At 33.2% G+C, this 22,074-nt stretch overlaps 1 protein-coding gene across 1 annotated transcript; it reads left to right on the plus strand.

Moving 5' to 3' along the window:
• Positions 1 to 4,283: 4,283 nt before the first annotated feature.
• LOC120087170 (protein SEEDLING PLASTID DEVELOPMENT 1) lies at positions 4,284 to 13,653 on the plus strand. The gene is made up of 10 exons (XM_039044075.1): positions 4,284 to 4,911; positions 5,975 to 6,189; positions 6,677 to 6,827; positions 8,446 to 8,637; positions 9,127 to 9,289; positions 9,425 to 9,669; positions 10,536 to 10,715; positions 10,977 to 11,099; positions 13,130 to 13,480; positions 13,522 to 13,653. Exons 1-9 carry the CDS (start codon positions 4,486 to 4,488, stop codon positions 13,436 to 13,438), a joined length of 2,004 nt encoding a protein of 667 aa, XP_038900003.1. The 5' UTR covers positions 4,284 to 4,485; the 3' UTR covers positions 13,439 to 13,480; positions 13,522 to 13,653.
• Positions 13,654 to 22,074: the final 8,421 nt, after the last annotated feature.

Below are 22,074 nucleotides of genomic sequence, written 5' to 3' on the forward strand. Positions count from 1 at the left end.
GGAGAATTAGGACATCAATCCCAACACTTTAGTGGAATGACTCATTAGTTAACGAATGGGGGTTAATATGGTCTAATGAGTTTAGTCAATTAATCTCGGATCGTTGAAACCCATGATTTGTAGGTCTGCGAGGTCCCCCTACTAGCTCGTAATTGGATTAGTTCTAGAGTAACGTGATAAGTTAATTTGAAACGTTCAAATTAGAATTAAGGGAATTAGTAATTATATGAGATATAATTACTTATTTAATTTGAGAATTAAACGGAATAGGAGATTTATATTTAAATATGATTTAAATATATGAAAATGGATATGTGTAAAAATTAATTTAATATTTGATATTAAATTAATTAGTTTTATTTTAAAATTAATTTATGAAATTCATATTATAAAATTAAAATTTCCAGTTTTAAATTCAAAATGGATTTTAAAAGTCAAGTTTTTATTTTGAGATAAAATTGGAAAATTGGAAAAAACCATACACAAATGGAGTATTGAGATATTCCATTATCCATCTTCTTCATGCTCACACAATACCCATTTTCCTCTTCTTCATTTAACTCTAAGCATGAGCTGCAAGTCATGCAACATTCTTCTTTGCATGTTCACCCGCAATAAATAAAGAAGAATGAAGTGATTTTGAGGCATGCAATCAAGAGAATTTTAGTTGAAAATTTGTGGTGAAGAAGGTGTTCTTCAACAAGATTACTGATGTGATCAATTCTCTACAATCCCTTGATTCAAGCTTGTTTTGAGTCCCATAATTCAATCTAGAGCACCAAGAGAATAGTGGGTAAGATCTTGAGGTGGTCTGCAACGAGATTCGGAGAAGATTGCAGCTGGAGATCGAGCTTTGAAAAAGTTCTATAAAGGTATGTCATGAAACTTACTTGTTTCTGCAAGAGCATGCTTTATATTTTGCCAAAATTAATGAATTAGAGTGCTTAATAATCCTTGTTGCTACAACTGTTGTTGATACAATCCTACATTCCCTAACAATGACATGTTAATTGTTAAATATTAAGGATTGTCAAATCAAATCATATCAATATTTTATTTTTAATACTTCTCATAAGTATTAAAATATGAAATAGTATCTTGAATTCTGAATCACAATCACAAATTAAGAGAGAAAACTAAACATGATTAATAAGGAAGTTAATAAATAGTTGGTTTTTTATTTGTACTTAAAAATTATTATTTATAACGATAATGATTTATAACTAAATATAACTTTTACCTAGTAGCAAATACTAAATAGTACTAACTATTAAATATAATGATTTTTCTAAGAATTTTAATAAATAAATATAATTTTAAAAAAAGGAAAATGAAAAATCGACCAAACCGATCGATCAACCGACCGATCGCCCGATTGTGTTTCTGCTCAGTCGACGGTCGGGACCGATTTGGTTAGATTTTGAACCCATTTTGGTCAGTTCAGCATCGGTTTGGTCGAAAAACCGACCCCGACCGGCCGATGATCACCCTTACTATTGATACACGATTGAAAATTACTATTTTATTAAGTGTTAAAAAAATCATAAAATTATTTTTTTAAAAAATATATTTTTTCCTCTAGTTATTCCAAACACGCCCAATTTGTCAAGAATTTCAGGTGTTTATAGGTTTAGTATCGACATAAGGGATTGAAGATTGATTGATACCTTAAGCAGACACGAGTGGGGGGATTGAGAGGCCATCAAGGTATCTTCATTAGTCTATAAATTTTAATAAGCAACAGTTTAGTTTGTGTACCTAACGATTTGTAACGATTTGTTCTTATCATGAAAAATACTATTAAAATCAATTTAATGAAATTTCTTACCCTTGTAGATTAAACTAGTAAGGGTCAATGTTTATAAATTATAAATACTAAGTTGTTATTGTCTGGCTTGATAATGTATCTACGGTTTCTAGTTCCCTATTTATCGTTCCTTATTGCCTATTTCTCATTTTTTTTTAAAACTACTACTACTAATATGTTTGGTAATTATTTATGTTTTTTTTAATTGTTTTTTGAAAAAATAAATAAAAATAAAAACTTGTTAGATACCTATTATAGTTTACAGTTTCTTGTACTTTTTCTATCTTTTTTTTCCTCTTGGTTTTATAGTTTAAGTATAATTTAGTTATACAATAAAAAAAATATATATAACTTGCATTAAAATAGATAAAGAACAATATCAAAACTTTACATTATCTAATACAAATAAGTTTAGATGTAAAATCAATAACAATAATACATTAATTGTTTCTATCATTTATACATTGTCCAAATTTGATATGCAACGTTGTTTATTAGTAGAGTCATTCGGCTTAAATAATGTCAGACTTAAATCAAATTTTGTAATAATATTTTTATAAATATTACTATTACAAAATATTAAAATGAGGTTAAATGTAAAAGTTTATATATCGTAAAATTTCAACCAATTCTAAGTATACTAAAAATTAAAACAATACATAAATATAAAATAATAATAAAAAGAATAGAAGATTTACATGTTATTTTTCACAGGAATTGAGCGCAATACATATTGGTTGGGTTAAAAAAAACATACACAACAAGGTAAAAAGTAATTTTGTTTTATAATAATGAACATATAAGTATATAAATAGAAAGATAAAAAACCTCTAAACAGGATCATGAATTGTTTCAAACAAATCACTTTCTTAAGAATCTAAAATATGAAATATGAAATGAAAATGTTATCAAATGGACTCAATCGAATCAAAATTGATGTTGTTTTCTATGATAGAAATTAAATTGTTATAAATTAACAAATACAGATACTAAATCATTACATCATAAAGTTCAAGAATTAAATTATTACAATTTTGAAAATATATTATTAAATCATTACAAATCCGAGCTTAGGGGCTAAATCACCGGTTCTTAATTTAATAAATAATGTCTCGTTTGGTAATCGTTTTGTTCTTTGTTTTGTTTTTAAATATTAAGCTTATGGAAACTATTTTCACCCCAAATTTCTTTATTTACTTTTTACCAATTGTTTAAAAATTCAAGTCAAATTTTGATAATTAAAAAAAAAAAGTAACTTTAAAGAAGTTGTCTTTATTTTTTAAATTTGATTAAGAATTCAACAATTGTATTTCAGAAAAATGCAAATTATTGTAAGAAATTTAGATAAAATAGACTTTATTTTCAATAACAAAAACAAAAAATCAAATGGTTATCAAATAATGTCTAAATCGTTAGCTCAATTAGCACAAATAAATATTAATTACCATTTGAATCACCCACCCATTGTACTAAAAAGAAGTGATTTTTAATGGATAAAATAATAAAATTGAGTAAGATAGAAAAAAAATATACAAAAAATACACTATTGAGACTTGTGAGAGACTAATATGAACATAGCTTAATTGAAATGTACTATCGACTTGAGATCTAAAGTTTGATTCTCCATTCCACTTGTAAAGTAAATAAATAAAAGAAAAGGAGAAAGAAAAAAAGAGAGGCTAAATTATTAAGAAAAATGCCCTAGAACTTTGTATTTTATATAAAAAAAACACTTCTTAACTTTTAAAAGTTTCAAAAACACTCTTAAACGTTCAAAAAGAGTTAAGATATTCTCTTTATCATTGATTTTGGATGGAGACGGATAGTGTTTTGTTTTTTAAAAGTATACTTACTATTAGTACATTAACAAAAACCATTAATATATCATTACAAAAATACCTCTAAATTTTCCAAAGTGTCATCAATATTCATACTTTAAAAAAGAAAAGTGTCTTTACCGCTTATTTATATTCCATCTCCTCCCTCTTCAATTTTCCCAATCTTTTCCTACTTCAACCTATAACCTAACATACTTCTCTATTTCCTCTCTTTTACCTCCTCTCTCTCCTTCACGTTTTGGCAATATTGTATGTTAACGGTCGAGTCTTTAGCCAAATACGTTTTTTTTTTCAAACTTTATTTGGCAATTTATCATTTATGCGAGCTATAAAGCCTAAGGGAGATTTGAAATTTGAGATTTTAAACTAAATTCGAAGATTTGGTTTATATTTGGTTGATGAGAAAACTGGAATTGGATAAATGAGAGTATCAACCCATATAATTTATTTTAAAATTAAATTTGTCCAACTCAAGGTAATTTCAATTAGATTGATCATTATATTAATACAACTTTTGAAATTAGGTATTAATAGGTTTAATTTATATATTAAACATTTTTTAAAAAAATTATTTTTAAATGTAGAAGAATTTTTGAAATCTTTGAAAGCACGAGAGGGAGGGGAAAAAAAGAGAGGCTGGAAATTATTTCAATCAGATGCCTGAAAAGTGAAAGGCAGTATCGAAATTTACACAAGGAAAACTAGAAAGAAACCCCACCAATCATTCTTCAACCTATTTGAACGTGCCAGTGGCGAATGACAATCTGAAGAACTATTGAAATACTTTCCGAGGGAAGTTGAAATCCAGAGTAAGGTTTCAACTTTTCCCGCCATTAACAGATGCTTAGCTTTACACAGTTTAACCATCTTCTTCTTCTTCCTCCAACAACCCAATTCAAATGCCAACCTCCTTTTCCCAAACTTCAGCCCCAACCCCACTTCTCCCTTCAACTATTTCCTCAAACATCATCGATTTCTCAGTTTCTCGCCAATCGGGCATCTGGGTATCGAGAATTATGTTTGTGCTCTTCGAATTCCCCCGGATTTTCTCTCTCTGATGAGGATTTCGATGATGAATTGGACCGATTGTTGGTGCTTTTACCTGAAGAAATGCGGCGTAGAATAAGGGAGCATGAGGAGTCTCACCAACTTATTGAAGTGGTCTTGGATTTGGGTCGGAAACCACTGGCTCGATTTCCTACTGGGGATTTCGTGCTCTCGGATTCACAAGTAACTGTTGATGATCTACGGCATGCTACTTCCAAAGTATGTTCAGCTCTTCGTTCACGATCTTTTGTTTGTTTATTTATTTCGATAAGATTGCCCACGTCCCGTTTGATTGTTTGTCCGGGAAGTTAAAAGTTCAATACAATTATAATATAACATCCCAATACCTATATTGCTTGAACTTTCCCCATTTTTGTTCTAAAGCTGGTTGTAAATGGAGACCATGTGGATAGCGTTTATCTAACTTGGGTGCCAGAAATCTCTCGACTCTCGGCCAGTATTCGGTTAATAAGATTGGGAAATTAGGAGTGTTCTGTTCAATTCATGTCTGTAGTATGAAAATCTCGACTGGTTTGCATTGGAGGAAAGTTGTATTTGAGGAGATGAAGGCCTTGAGGATTATTGGAACTTGGAAATTTCTAACTGTACCCCCGGAGTAATTGGTGGAAGGTCAGTTGGTAACTGGGTATTAAAGTTCAAATAGGATGGTCGGTTCATTGATTGATGCTAGGTTTATCAACTCAATGTAAAAAATACAGTTTTGCATCATGGATGACTTAGACTCCACGTTAAACCACCACCCAAATTTCAAGAAAAGATGGAATTGACTACGTATGCCAATTGAAAATTTTACCTATACTAATATGTGTACACGTTATTCTTAATAGAGTCTATTGAATATGATTGTAGTGCAAATGAAGACTTCATTTACTAACTGTTGTGATGTATCTCCTTTACCATAACCAGTTCTATTTCGGAAACATGCATGTTGCTGTATCAAAATATCTATTTTATGTCCAGTAAGTTGAAACCTATGAACGAAACCAACTAAATATATTCTCCCTCTTGGACTAACAGAGTAGAGCAAAGCGGATCACACTGTATTCATCAACCATGAGAGAAAGTAGCAATTTAACTGAAAAAGATCAATGTGTATATATAAAAAAAAAAAAAAAAAAGACTTGTCTAGGATTCAAATCCCCCACCTCTTAACCCTGTAAAAGGATAAAATGTTAAACTCATATGGTTGAGTCAGTTAAAGTAGAAGTCTTAATCACTTAAAAGCAAAAACCATGTGAAGATCTTTGTAAATCCATTGCAGGTTGGTGACTTTGGCATTGACAACAGAGCCGGCATTAGTAGAACATTGCATCGGATTAGTGCCATCAGGAATCGGAAGGGTGTAATTATTGGTCTAACTTGTCGCGTGGGCCGAGCTATATCAGGAAGTGCTATCTTGCTGAGGGATTTGATTCAAGATGGGTCCTCTTTGTTGCTCATTGGGCCTCCAGGGGTGGGAAAAACCACAATTATCAGGTTAGTAAATTTTTAGTTTTGTACATAATCTCTTAAAGTCCAAGAGATTTTGAAAAAGGAAATACTGTAGTTTGTGGATATCTATTTCTAGTTGACAGAAACAGAGTTCCTTATAAATATTCAGACAGTTTAAACTAGAGATAATTCATGATTTTTTTCTGAGAAAATCCTTGGTTGGATTTAGCTAGGAATGGGTAAATATTTCAAAATTTCAAATATTTTCGAGATATGCACTTTTTTATAAGTTATATTACTTCTGCTATCTTAGAAGATAAATTACTTCCTACACTCCTAGAGGGGCATGGGCAATTTAAACATTGTCAGCCTGTGCATTTACCAGTGGCTACAGTAGCCTGAGCCCCCACTGACTAGAATATTTTTGTTTTGATTATCTTTCTGGCACGTCAGTGTTTCATCTCAACTCTGTGGGAACTTCAAAGTCTCCAATTAATCAATTTGGGAGTAATTCTTTGTGACATTTTCGCAGGGAGATAGCTAGGATACTTGCTAATGATTTCAAGAAGCGTGTAATGATCGTGGACACCTCGAATGAGATTGGTGGCGATGGTGATATACCTCATGCAGGAATTGGTAATGCTCGTCGAATGCAAGTTCCAGACTCTGATATGCAACATAAGGTATGATGTGAAACTCAATTACTACAATTGTCTGTGTGAATCAACAAGACTTCCTTTCTAGATACTTCCTTCGACCGAGCGATGCTGGTTTTTGGGTAAGTTATGGCGATGGTGGTTTTTGTGTTCTACAGAAATAAGGCTCTCAGACTTGACGGTTTCACGATAACCTTTTAATAGGATAATTGGGAAGATTTAAAGGAGGATATCTAGAATGTCTTTGGCAAGTTTCGTTGGCAAGTTTGGTGAGAGGGAAATTATAGATTCAGCCATGAATGAAACTTATGTTTGCTCGATTCTCAAAAAAGATTAAGCCAACAAAGTAAAAGAATTCATTGCTTCATGCCAATACGCTATGTGACCAGTCTGTATTAGATAATTGCAAAAACTTTGCTGATAGACTTGAGAAGGTGCTCCTTGGTACTATTTCCAATTTCCAAGGAACCTTTAATGCAGGTAGGCAAGTTTTAGATGAAGTGTTGACTGAAAACGAAGCAATTAAGGACTATAGGAAGAGAAGAAAAATAAGGCGTGATCTTCAAGATAGATTTTTAGAATCCTAATTTTCGAGGGTTTCTCTTGTTGATCTTTCTCCCAAATCCTTTGCTTTTATCAGGGAATTTTTTTTCTTTTCCTCCCTCTCTAAAAGGTTAAAATATCTAAGGAAGTGAAGTTCTTTGCATGACAAGTTTTGCATGGGAGAGTGAATGTCTAGGACCATATCCAGCAACATTGTGTTACGGCCACAATAGTATGTTCTTTTGTAGATGGCATGAGAAAGATCTAGATCACTGATTCCCTTTCTAGTTCTTTAGCTTGTTTGGGATTGTTGTTGCGCGTAACAAGGGCTATCGCTCTATGATTGAGATCCTTATGAACTTCCCTTTCTGGATAAGGGTAGAGTGTTGTAGCAGACTTGTTCTTTTGCTATTTTGTGAAGAGTTTGTGTTGAGATTAATATTAGACTTTTTAGAGGTGTTAAGAGATTTTTGGAAGAGGTGTGGGAAGGCGTGAGATTTATTGCTTCCATGTGGGCATCCATTAATTGAACTTTTTGTAATGACCATCTTGGCCTCATTCTTTGGGTTGAAGCCTACTCGTGTAGGTAGTTTGAGGTCTCTTTTTGTGTGCCTGTTTTTTGTATGCCCTTGTACATTCTTTCACTTTTCTCGATGAATGTTAAACTTGGACCAAAACCTAATCAGTTTGACAATTTGCAACTTGTTGGGTATTTTTTACTTTCGGAGTGGTCCATTTCTTTGGCCAGGAAAAGGTCATGGTGAGGTATGGTGAAACATGAAGGTCCTTCATTAGCCCAAATATCGTGTATTTGGGTGTGTCAAAAACAAGTTGCACAGACTCTACTAGGAGATGGTATGTTTATACACGATCTGGTTAAGATAAATCAAAAGATAATTGAAGCTTGATGGGATGTACATTTTTCTTGAATTTATACCCACAATATGGACGCTTTCTGGTAACCCAGCAAAATTTCATTCGTGCAATTGATTCATATTTTTCACTTCCTATGCGGTTATATGTTTGGGTAAAGTAATGAGTTTATTAGAATTTCATCCATCTTATTCTGTTTATTGATCTCTTACATTTTTCTCTTTATCAGGTTTTAATTGAAGCAGTTGAAAACCACATGCCTCAAGTAATTATTATAGATGAAATAAGCACAAAACTTGAAGCCATGGCTGCGAGCACCATAGCCCAACGTGGAATTCAGTTAGTCGCAACTGCTCATGGAGTTACAATTGAAAATCTGATCATGAATCCTTTACTGGAGATGCTTGTTGGAGGAATACAGGTGATCTGTTCTTACCTCACGAGTAATGGAAATTTTAACAATTGTTTAAGAATGGACTGTTGCACAAGATATAGATTTGAAATGGAATCTAGACTCCAATTTCCTGTCATAAAGCCCGGAGTTTCTAAAATTTATTTTTGTTCTCAGTGCATCAGACCTATCTACTTATGTCCCTTATTGTTGGTGGTTGAGTGTTATTTCCCTCTTAGAACTCAAGGACATAGTTGTATAAGCTATAGAACAGATCTGTTCAAGTAAGGTCGTGAGTGTTATTTCCCTCTTAATTAGTTGATTTCTCTAATTGTTAATGGGGGTTCTTTACTGCCGAAGCTTCATGTGTAGCATGAGAGGGAAAATAGTATATTGGGAAAAAAGGTTCACTTAATTTTATGACATTGTGAACTTTAGTCTTCGATATTTCTTTAGAACTTATAGCTTTTTTCAGTTTTCAGTCCATTCAGTTGGCAATAAAATCAAATCATTTTATAGAGTGTAACTCTTGGGGATGAGGAGGCAAGCCGGAGACGTGTTCAAAAGACTGTGCTGGAAAGAAAAGGACCTTCAACATTTGCTTGTGGGGTAGAAATCGTATCGAAGACTGAGTTGAGAGTCCATCGTAGCCTTGAAGCAACCGTTGACGCCGTTCTTTGTGGTAAATAATTGTTATTGTTTCTTAAATTCCATATCTTTTAAAATTATTTTTATTTTCTTTCAACTTCAAATAATCTGGAACTTTGAAGCAGCATGCAGCTACCACTTTCAGCTCATTATCACTTCTTTTTTGAAGGTCGTTTTCCTAACGTTGAAGTCCGAAAGATAAATTCTACAGAAGAGAAAGAAACTATACAAAGTGATACTTTCATATCCACTTTCTCCCAGAATAAGGATGAAGCTCCAGTTGGTGTATCTGATACGTATTATGAGAAAAGTGGTCAGGAGCCCAGTGAGATATCATTTGAGGTCCTTCCAACTGCAGGAGAATCATCTGAAGAAGATGAAGGAAAGATTCCCCTTTATCTGTTTGTCTATGGGGTAAGATACGATCTTTCAACTTTGACAAATGAATCCAATGAACATTTTTTCATGCTTAGAATTAATGCTAAAAGTTTATCTGAGATTTGATTATCTTTGATATTATCTGGCCAATTGTAAGTACAAAGTTGTTTGTGCTTGTTATTCTTAGTATTTCTGCTAGATTTCTATCATGTTTCTTCAAATGTTGCATCAATTTGATATTTTACGAGTGAAAAATACCTTTAGTCTCAAGTAACAATTTAGTTTTTGAACTTTAGTATGTTATGATATAAGATTTTAAATTTTATTTATAACAATTTAAGTCCTTAAGCAGTATGTAACGATTTAATCATGGATTTTGAAATTTGAAACAATGTAATCATTATGGTGAAAATTATTATTCAGATTCAATGAGTTTTCTTATATTAAATTGATTAGAGAACAAATATGTATATCAATAACAAATGCTAAGTCGTTTTCATAATAAAAAATTTGACACTTAATTTTGATTAGATTTTTTACAGTAGGGATTAAAGTGTAATAGATTTTAAGACTAAATTGTTGCATACTAAAATTCAAAGATTAAATTGTTACAAATTTAAAAGTACGAGGATTAAATTGTTAGTCATGTTAAGAGACAAAAAGTGTGTAACCCTGCTTTTATTTCTCAAATCTTTCTGTTTGGAACCGTGAATTCTATAGGTTCAATATAGATTAAACATCTCTGTATTTCGTTACTGAGTTGTGGAACAGGTTACACCATGTATTATCACGTGTCAGCATATCTGTAACATTTTAAATTCCACCAGTAAGATATCGCATATTTTTAGGGTTTAGGGAATAGCTGTTGGTTGTGGAACTTATTACATGTGCAGTTATTCTAGGTATTGGAAGCAAGTGTGATCCAAGGATTCAAGCAGTTAAGGATGAATGATGTGGCCATCCATTTTACTGATAATATCAGTGAAGCAGATGCCCTTTTTGCCTTGCAGTCAAAGCTTAAAAAGAATGCTGGGATTCAAGCTGCTGCAAAATCTCACGACATACCCATTTACGTGATTAAGGTATTGACATTTCCAGATTTACAAGCCCGAAAGGGTATTAATATCGTCAGCGAGGTTGGAAGTTCAAATCTCCGCAGTAATTGACATGTATTTCTTTCTTTGAAGTTGGAAGTTCAAATTTCCATACACTTTTGTTGCATTAAAAAGAAAAAAGGATTGAAAAGCTACAAATCACTTATCATCTTTCTCGTTCTTTTCAATCCTTTCAAACAAGTTGCCATCTTTCTCATAGTCTACTCTTCCATTTTTTTTCCCTTGTAGACTGGTTCACTAGTGCACATCACAAGGGCCTTAAGGGCACTAATTATTGACCAGGAAGACGAGGGAGAAGATTTTGAATCATTGGGCAGGATAAGATCCTCGGAGAAGATTGATGCTTTGGAGGTATGTCTGATCTATTTTCTTTTAAATGGGCATAGTACACACTTGGTCCGTTTAATTTGAGGTTTATTTTTATGTCCTAATAATTCTGAAACCGACTATTTAGACTGTTTGATAACTATTTTGTTTTTAATTTTCTGTTTCTAAAAGTTATGCTTGTTTCTGTTTCTAAAAGTTATGCTTGTTTCATTACCGGTTTTTTGGTAAGCTCTACATCTCTCCTAAAAAACAGTTGAATTCTTAAGCTAAATTTTAAAAATAAAATCAAGTTTTAGAAAACTACGGCTTCGTTTAGTAGCTATTAGGTTTTTGGTTTTTAGTTTTTGAAAAATAAGCCTATAAACATTTCTTTAACCTCTAAATTTGTTACTTAGTCTTATACTTTCTACCAATGTTTTCAAAAACCAAGCCAAGGTTTGAAAATAGTAGGCCTCATTTGGTAACCATTTCGTTTTATGTTTTTGATTTTTTGAAAATTAAGCCTATTTCCACATTTATTATAATGATTTGCATCTTTTTTAAGTATAATGGTTGAATTCTTAGTCAAATTCAAAATCCAAAAACAACTTTTTCAAAGCTGCTTTTTTAGTTTTCAAATTTTGGTTTAGTTTTTTAAACTATTGGTAAAAAGTAGATAACAAATGAAGAAATTTGGAGGTGAAAGTAGTGTTTATGACCTTAATTTTTAAAAACAAAAACAAAAAATCAAATGGTTACCGAACGGGGCCGTAGTTTTTATACATTTATTTTTGAAATTTGGAATTTAGCTAAGAAATTAACTCTTATACTCAAGAAAGATGAAAACCATTGTAAGAAACGGTGAGAAAATAAACTTAGTTTTCAAAACAAAAAACCAAGATCCTGTTTGATAACCATTTGGTTGTCTAAATTTCTTCATTTGTTATATACTTCTTACTAATAGTTTAAAAAACCAAGCGAAATTTTGAAAACTAAAAAAAGTAGTTTTTAAAAACTTGTATTTGTTTTTGGAATTTGATTAAGAATTCAACCATTGTACTTAAGAAAGATGCAAAACATTGTAAGAAATGGAGGGGAAATATGCTTAATTTTCAAAAACCAAAAATAAAAAAACGAAATGGTTATCAAAAAGAGCCCAAATCATTACCAAACAAGGCCTACATTTTTTAGTTTTCAAATTTTGTTTTGGTGACTAAAAACGTTTTGAACAAGTTGGTAAACTATAAGTGGAAGTAGCGTTTATATGTTAATTTTTTTAAAAAAAAACCAAAAAACAAAATGGTTATTTAATGGGTCTAAACTATTATAGTTCATAATAAATAACTGCTTTTTTAGCTCGGATGAATTCTTAGCTTGCTGCCAAAGTAAGCTTACTTCAATGATAATTGGCATATAGGCTCCCTTCCTAGAGGTCGAAGGTTCGATTATCCATTTCTGCAATTGTTGTACTCAAGAAAAATCTTAGCTTGCTAGCTGCTGCCATTGACTCCGACGAGAAAATTCTGCGACAGTTGAATTATAACTTGACATTACATGACTACTACTCTTCTTTTTTTTTTTAATTTTTTAATTTTATTTTATAAATTGTCTATATTATTTTTGTTTATTAAGCTTTTAGTTGGTTTATTTACATATATGTCACCATCCCTCTCTATTCTTTGCCGGTTTGCCCCCTTCCTCCCCCAATTTGTCTGTCCCCTTCTTCTCAAACTGTGTGGGAGCTGTTTTTCTTTTTTCTTTTTTTTTTTTCCTTAAAAAAAAAAACAGTTCTTTTGGTGGCTGGTTAAAGATTTATGTTAGGTTGTTATGTTCTTGAGAGCATTATTTTCAATTCCCATGCTACAATTGAAAAACAAAAAACAAACATCCCAAAGCAGAAACCTGTTCCAATCATTTTTTGCTGAAGTTGATTTCTCTTGTACTGTTTTCCGGTTATCCTTTTGATGGATGAGTTCAGTTCACTACACCATAGCACTTGCAGTTCTTTTATTGGATATAGTCTGTTCTATGAAAACACAAACTTCACTTCTGTAAATTGCTTTGCTTCCTCACAGGAAGCCAGAGTGGCCATTGAGCAGATAGTTATTCCAAGAGAAGAGTCTGTTGAGCTCCTCCCTAGGCCACCCCACATCCTGTCTCTTCAGATGGACCTTATTCGGAAGTATCATCTACAGTCGGAGAGGATCGGCATGGAGACGAACGCTCGTCTCCGAATCTTACCCTTGATTACTAATGTGGGTGAGAACACGAAAACGCTAGGAAAAGCAAATCCTACTACCGATCTCGATGACTTCGTTGGTTCCAATGGTGACATAAATGGAACTCTCTATAGTGTGGACAGGTTACCTTTACTTCCTGAATAGCTTTTAGATGGCTAAATTAAGATTAGCCTGTATCATGATTTCAAAAAAAAAAAAAAAAAAAAAAAAAAAAAAAAAAAAAAAAAAAAAAAAAAAAAAAAAAAAAAAGGGATAAGCCTGCATCAAACATGTAAATAATAGGTTACAACTACAATTGAACGTGTTAGCATTATTCTCATAACCTTGATTTTCATGATTAAATTTCTTTTGATGTTGAAGCTTTGGCTTTGTAGTTGTAATGTAATTACGAGTAATAAAAACCACCTTGTGTTGACTGGGAGGTCAATTAAAGGGTAGTGTAAGTAGTAAGAGCTTCAAGAGTATGAGTTCATGTCATTGACCACTTTGAATCTAATATTTTACAAATGGCCTTAGCAACCGTATGTTACTAGAATAATATAGTTGTCTAGTGAGAATAATTGAGGTATACATAAGTTGGTTCAAACACTCGTGAATCTATAAAAAAGGCTAAATCATAAAAAATGTTCTTAAACTTTATATTTTGGATAAAAAATGCTTATAAACTTTCAAAAGTTAAAAAAAAGTATCCTTAAACTTTAAAAAAGAGTTAAAAAAATGTTCTTGCCGATAGTTTTGGATTAAAATTTTGTTTAAAAAATACCTTTAAACTTAAAAAATAAAAAATAAAAAAACATCTTCACAATAAAAATCGTTAATATCTCCTTGCAAAAATAATTTTAAAATTATATAAAAAAAAAGTCTAAAATACTCATACGGTTAATATAGTGATTAATTTGTTTAAAGTTTTCTTAAGTTCAAAAAATCCAATTCTAAAACAAATTATATAGATATTTTCATTTTTTTTTTCATGTAGATATTTTATTTTTCTCTTAATTTTTCAATATTTAGCTTACACTAATTTTCTCAACAACAAAAAATTAAGTTAAATCATTAAATCACTCAAAATTTCAAAATTGAAATCTCCCATTTAAACATGTCAAAATGGTAAATAGCCAAATAAAAAAAATGTATTTGGCTATTAACACATACACTTAACTGCTAACGGATAACTTTGTTAAAACATTTAAGTCTTAAAATTCTTTGGTGCTTCTTTTATTCTATTTTTTCTTATTCTAGTCCATATACCTGAGCCGAAGTGTGCAATTTTATTTATTTACTCTTTTTATATAAATAAATGTTAATAAAAATTGGAGTAAAAGGCTATTGAAGTAAGGATGGGAGAAAAAAATAAGGAAAATACAGAAGTAAGATGGTATTAACAATTTTTGTTCATATAACAGTAAGGATATTTTTGAATTTTTTTTTTTTTTTTTTTTTTTAAGTTAAGGATATTTTTGTAACCTAAGCTTAGAAGTATTTTTTACACAAAACACTAACGATTTCCATCCAGAACTAATGGTAAGAGTATTTTTTAACTCATTTTGGAAGTTTAAGGGTATTTATGAAACTTTTAAAAGTTTAGGAATACTTTTTGTTGGGAGAAAATGGAATATATAAACTGAATACACTAGAAAATTGATTACACCTTAACTAGAAAATAGTACACTCAATGTATAGTATTCAAACTCAAATTTAAGCCAAATGATGTAACAAGGCTTAGATATGGAAATAATCAAAGACTTGAAAGAACCTTAAAACCTTTGGAGACTCAAAATGTAGTCGAGACACGCTTTTAATAAGCATTGTCCTGAAGACAATTATTCGCTCTGCACGGGTTGCAAGGGGAGTACAGTGATCGTCTCAGCAGGATACAACGACTAACTCTGGTAGAACTACAACCTTGAACTACTCGTATCTGGCAGAACTCTTGGATACTTACTTTCAACTTAACTTAAGAACAAAATAAAGAAATAAAGGAAAAAAAAAAAAAAAAAGAGAGAGAAAACTTTTCAATCTGGAATGAGATGCGACAAATGAAGAACCAAGTTGCTATTCTAGCAACTTAATAACCCTCCAAATTACAAAATAAAATCAAATAAATATAAACATTGAAACATTTGTCAATTTAACTCAATTGAGTTGTTACTTGACAAAAATCAAACATAACTCACTCAAATTGAAGAAACTACAAATTTGACTTTCATACATGTTAAATTTGTGCATGAAACATCATGTCAATTTTAAGTTTCAGTTCAATTTGAAAGTTTCTAAACAATGAATTTATTCTACACAATTAAATCCACTTTTATATTTCAATATTCAATTGTTTCACTTTCTTTCACTATATATATCCAACAATCCCCCACATGAAAGAAAGTGAGAAAAATAAAATAAACCCGTTGAGAGCAAACAGACAAGCTATGCATCAGAAGAGGTGTCTTCTGGACTTGAACCTTCCTTAAAGAATATCCATCAATTTTAGTGAAGGAATAATGAGACTAAGCTCTGAACCTATCCTTCTCATCGGTGAATTGAGACAATAGATATCATACACAACTCATCTTGTATTTTTGAGTTATATACGTTTGTGCCCATTTTGGTCCTGGACAAAAAATTCTGAATTCATAAGAGCTTTAGAGAACATAAGCCATTTGAAAAGTTTTCATAGAAGCGACCCCATTTCTGAAGGAATGGACAACCCCAACAACTTTTGCTCTCACATAGGTGATGTCGATTAAGAGTATTATGTCATTACTCCTCTTGTAAAATAAGATATCAATATAACCTTAACATCAACAGGCTACATACTCTAGAACAACATAGAAATGGAAAGAAATTATAAGTTTCTTAATGTGTCAACTATGAATTATCTAACTAGTTTGCCTATTAAACCTAGATTTTGGGATCTCCATTCAACTAGGTTAGATTACCACCAGATAACTCATTCAATAAGCTTTAGCCCAATTTCCGTCGATGTATATGTGACTTGCTCTCTTAACAATCCTTTTGTTAAAGAATCTGCAATATTCTCTTTTGATTTCACATAACCAATGAAAATTATTCCATTAGAGAGCAATTGCCTTATCAAATTATGCCTACGCCTAATATGTCGTGACTTTCCGTTATAGACATTATTCTTGGCTCTCATAGAAGTTGCTAAATTGTCACAATAAATACATATTGCACTTACAGGCTTTGGCAACAATGAAATATCTTCAAAAAAAAAAAATTTGAAGCCACTCAACTTCTTCTTCTGTTTTATCAAGAACTATAAACTCTAATTCTATAGTAGAAGTGCTACGTATGTTTTGAAGATTTTCATGATACAACTGCTCCACCTAAGGTAAAAATGTACCCACTAGTCGATTTAGTTTTCATGTCATTAGAGATTCAATTAGCATCATTAAATCCTTCAAATACATGTGGATACCTTGTATAATGCAATCCATAGGCTAGAATGTACTTCAAGTATCTTAGAACTCTAACTAACGCATATCAATGATCGTGCCCATGATTGCTGGTGTATATTGCTAACCTTCCTACTTAATAAACAATATCAGGTATTGTACAATTCATTATGTACATTAAGCTACCAATAACTCTAGAATATTATAGAGAAGACACACCTTCATCATTTTTTTTTCTTCAACTTATAATTTGGATCAATGGAGTAACTGTTGAGATTGGTGTCCTAATTCTCCCGGAGTCTCGTTGTTTGTAATTATACACATTGTTTTATGAATAAAATAATTATTATTTCATTCTGGTATTTACTCATATCCAATAAACAAAGCTTCATGGTTATCTTATGTAAACTTAAGCATGTATATGTGATATACAAGTGGATCATGCCTTGAGTGATAACCTAAATAGGTCTGTAGTATAAGAATTAAGGTGGGATACCTGATCCTAGTGACACTACAGATACAGCTCACTTTGTAGAGGTTTGCAAGTGTTGTAAACTACTACAGATGGTAGATCCTGACCATTCATGTGGAGACATGCGAACAGGGGTGTCCTATACAAAGAGTTTGTATAAGACCGGACCACGAGATGACTAGACTCTGTATATAACGTCGTTGATACTAAAGACTTACATCTCACCTAAATAACCATAGGTGACACGATCTCAATCCTGAGTGTTCTGAGAACTCCTGCCTTTGAGGGCGGTTCTTTGATTAGTATGGGTGAGAGTGACCCGATTGCCAACTCAATATGCCTTCCTTTTTGGGGACTTGTCTGATTTGGGAGCTAGGAACTCAATTACACAATATGGAATTCACTTCTTCCCCGAAGCAGGGGTAAGTAGATAGATTGCTCCCTTAAGGGCTAATTCCGGAGCTTGAACATAGTGGCCACAACTTCTCTTTGGAAGAGAGGACTCAGTCATAGTGGGACAATGACTTATGTTCATTAGAAGATTTAGTGGTACTTAAGGAGTTAGATGTAACTACAAGGGCATAACGGTTATTGGTCGAGTTGTACTTACGAGCAATCTGTGAAGGGTTGTCACACTATTATTGGTTAAAATGGACACATAATATATTTGTGGTAAGGAGAGTTCAGCTGTCGATCTTTAGTGGAGTGCTTGACAGTTAACGGATGGTTGATCCCGTGACTAAAGAGTTTAGTTAGTTATTCACATATTGTTGGAGCTTCGAGCTACAGGTCCATAAGGTCCCTTTGGTAGCTCAATGGGTTCAAGTTGAGAGTGGTGTTGATTTTAAATGTTCAAATTAACAAGAGGTAATTCGATTATATATGATATGATCGATATAGTGTATGAGATACATCAAGTGGAGGATTAATGTAAATGAGATTTATATAAGTGTCATGGATTAGAAAAAAAAGCTATGGTTTATATGTTTCATAAGATGAAATATTAAAACTATGGGTTATAATATATTATGGTAAGTTAGTTATCATTTATATTTATAATAATATTAATTATTGGATAATTATCTATTTTTCTCTAATAACCAATTGAGTCGGAGGTTATTGGTGGTTTCATGGTAACCGTGAGATAAAAGGAAAAATGTTTTCCTATTTTTAGTAAGGATTTACAAAATTGTTAATTTGAATTTTTCATTCTTGAAAAATACTCAAGGAGAAGTTGTCAAGTAAATCAGTTACTCAACGATAGCTTGGAGTTAGCTAAACAATCGTGGAATGTTCTTACTGTTAGGGTTGATACCCTAAAGTCTCGTGTCCTGTAGTTTGTAAATAGTTTATATGAACGCTTGTGTTGTATAATATGATATTTACTTCACATCTTGTATTTTTGCTCAGTTGTTTGCTTTACCACAAACTAATAAACATAAAATTCCTGGTTATCTGTATGTGACTCAAGCATGTATGTGATGACATACAAGTGGATCATATCTTGAGTGATAACCAAAATGGTCTATAGTATATAGATATAGGAGGGAAACCTTGTCCTAGTAACTCTACGGATACGACCCGCTTTGTGGAATGGTCACAAGTGTTGTGACTTATCACAGATGGTCTGATCCTGATCATTCATGTTGGGGACATGCGAACGGGGACGTCCTATACAAAGAGTTTGTATAAGACTTGACCACGAAGTGTGATGACATGCAGAAATGCATGTCATCTTAGGCCTTTTATTTAGAATTATGAAGGCTGTTGAGCAGAACATGCGACAATTATGTTAGGAATTCACGAGAAAATGAGTTTGCGGCATTCAGCATTGAGAATCTCGGCTAACCTATTATTATGTGTTATTATGCGTTCAATTGTCTATTTTGTAGCTAATGCAGGAAGTGGACACAAATGCGGAAGCCGGGCTACTGCATAGATGACCGCATGCGGAGAAACTCTCCATCGCAAGGGCGAATGCATACGATCAACACATGGGTGTTGCGGTGATCAGTCGCATACGTCCATCGCTTAGGAGTTGCAATCATCAAGCGATTGCGGTCATCATGTAAAGTTGCAGTATTAAGCGAATACGGTCACTATACGATTGCGGCTACACAATAACGCATAATAGAGGGATCAACGCAAGGTTGGTAGAATAGATGCATCTCTCGGGAAAATCAATGTTGAAATTTCACCTACCACGCCATTAGCAGCAGAGATTCAGAAAAAGACTAACGTGTCGTGAATGTCAGAATCAGAGCAGTCCATTAATGTTGTCGGCGATCAAGTTCTATATATAGAAGTCGATGAGCAGAAATTCAGGTCATCCAGGGTCTTTCACCTGAGGCTCGCCTTAGTGCGGATCCCTGTGATTCAGACTAACGCGTGAGAAAGAAGCTTGAGAGTTCTTCATCTCCTTCATCCATTTCGAGTGACGACCGAAGCCTTCAATTAGAGCTAGATCTCGAGAGAGTCAGTTCCACCGCCGGCAGCCTTGACACACATCTACTGAAAGCAAGACATTGCTTCCAGTTGGTCATTTCATTTTCTCTTCTTTTCTTATATTGTATTGTATCACATTTTGGGATTAAGGAATTAATACATTATGTGTTCAATGAATTTCTATGTCTCCTTCGATTCCATCTCCATCTTCTTTACTTAGCATCCTTAACTTTCATTGCATCACTTAGTGAGATTGCTAAAGTATCGCATACTTAGTCATGTGAATTAGAGATATGAAGCATGTAGCAAACCACCGAGAGGTGTGCGTTGTGTGAGTGTGTGAGAAAACCTTATTTGCTTAGTGCGAAGCTGTAGCAACGCTTGTCTATGAGTAAAGTCAGCAACAACTAACTGCCTGGGAAGGTAAATGGTTGGACGCATCAAGTAATATAAGCTATTGTTCACTAGAGATAGGAATAATTTTGTGTTAGCCAAGTTTATGTGGTTACCTTGTCTTATGTATGCGTCCATCACACCTTTAGAGCTACTCGAGAGAGAGTCTAAAGAAAGAACCTAAGACTTGAGAGAGCTAAGTTAGAATCGATGCTCGAAAGAGCTAGATTAGGTTTGCATAAGCAAGAATGGAGACTTAGGAATAAGCTTCGTTTGCTATTATACAGCGTATGCACCCTATGGAGAGGACAATGGCTGCGTCCAAGAAGTAGGATATGGTGGCTGTATGCGGTCATCCCGACCCTTTTGCATACACATCGCATACGTCTCAGATTTAGGCTTTTAGTGTGTGTAGCATGATTGCATGGCTTGCGTTGGCTGAGGTTGCCCTTGCGGTCACTCTTAAGGGTTGCGATGAAGACATCTTCACATTTTATCTATTTTCCCATCCATTCATTTCACTCAACAGTTGTCGTGTCTCTACCTCTCATTCATACTTCTCATTGCATTGTCTGTTAGTTAGGAGTAGGAGTAGTGTTAGCATAAAAACCCCTCCATCATTCTTTTATTCAACCGCCGCATACACATTATCGCATACGTCTAGCTACAAGTCCCTGAGTTCGACCTCGGATCACCCGAGAAACTTGCATTCGTGTTATACTTGGCGTGAGTGCAAGAAAACTTATGACAAGAACGCATGGTCATCGCATACATTCGTTAACGCATAATTCATTCCAACGCATGACCACTGAAACATGATAATCAACGCATACATTAAGCACATGCAATGTATATTGCATTCACTTAATTTTAGTTATCAAGTCCTTGACGATTTCGTAATCTAAATTTTTGTCAATTAACGTCTCGTTATATAACACCGTTCATGACAGAGACTTCACTTCACTAGGATGACCATAGGTAATATGACCTCAATCCTGAGTGAGTTGGGAACTCCGCCATTGAGGGCGGTCCTTTGATTTGTATGGGTGCGAGTGGTTAGGTCGTTGATTCAAACCTTACCATTTTGGGGATTCGTCTGATTTGGGAGCTGGAAACTCAGCTACACAAGATGAAATTTACTTTTTCCCCGAGGTAGGGGTAAGTAGATAGATAGCTCCCTTAAGGGCTGATTCCGGGGCTTGAACGATGTGGCGCCACACACCTTCTTTTGGCCCAAGAAGTGTTCACACATAGTTGGACTATGTTGTATTGTTCATTAGAGGAATCAGTGGTACTGAAGGAGTGAGATGTAACTAAGGGGCAAAACGGTAATTTGGCCCAACTGTACTTACGAGCATCTGTGAAGACTCATCGTACTCATGATTCAGTATATCCAATGGACATAGAAATATATCTGTGGTAAGAAGAATTCAGTTGTTGGTCTTTAATAGAATGCCTAACAGTTAACGGATGGTGGATCTTGTGGCTAAAGAGTTTAGTCAGCTATTCACGAGCCGTTAGAACTTCGAGTCACAGGTCCATTAGGTCCCCTGGGTAGCTTGGATAAAGTCAAGAACCAGTGCTTGGGTAAATTTGAAATGTTCAAAGTGACAAGAGGAAGTTCGATTATATATGATATAATTAGACTGGTTAATTATATATGATATAATTGGCTAAATGTATGAGATACATTATTTTGGTGAAAATTAGATATAAATATGATTTATATCAAGTAGAGGAGTAAATACTATAGTAGATATGTGATATCAAACTATAGGATAAAAATATAATATGATTATATTTATTATTAATTAATTGGTTAATTATATGATAATTATTCCAAAAATCACATTTGGACGTGGGTTAGTGGAAATGAGTCGGTTATTGTAACCGATGAAATAAAAATGAAATTGTTTCATTTTTTAATCGCCTGTCGTCGTCGTCCAAAAGAAAGAGTGAGAGCGCGTTGGTAGTATGGTAAACGATCGCTTAAAGAATCGAGAGCCTATACGATAGTTGCCTCGCACCTAAACGATCGCACGTTATTTCCTATACGATCG

Source organism: Benincasa hispida, chromosome 9 (genome assembly GCF_009727055.1).
Source record: "Benincasa hispida cultivar B227 chromosome 9, ASM972705v1, whole genome shotgun sequence".
NCBI lineage: Eukaryota > Viridiplantae > Streptophyta > Magnoliopsida > Cucurbitales > Cucurbitaceae > Benincasa > Benincasa hispida.

Excerpts from the sequence above, each read along its gene's own strand:
- LOC120087170 (XM_039044075.1), top strand. The coding sequence starts at position 4,486 with ATGCTTAGCTTTACACAGTTTAACCATCTTCTTCTTCTTCCTCCAACA. Across the intron at positions 9,290-9,424 it reads CGTTGACGCCGTTCTTTGTG|GTCGTTTTCCTAACGTTGAA; the intron begins GTAAATAATTGT and ends TCTTTTTTGAAG. Across the intron at positions 10,716-10,976 it reads TACCCATTTACGTGATTAAG|ACTGGTTCACTAGTGCACAT; the intron begins GTATTGACATTT and ends TTTCCCTTGTAG.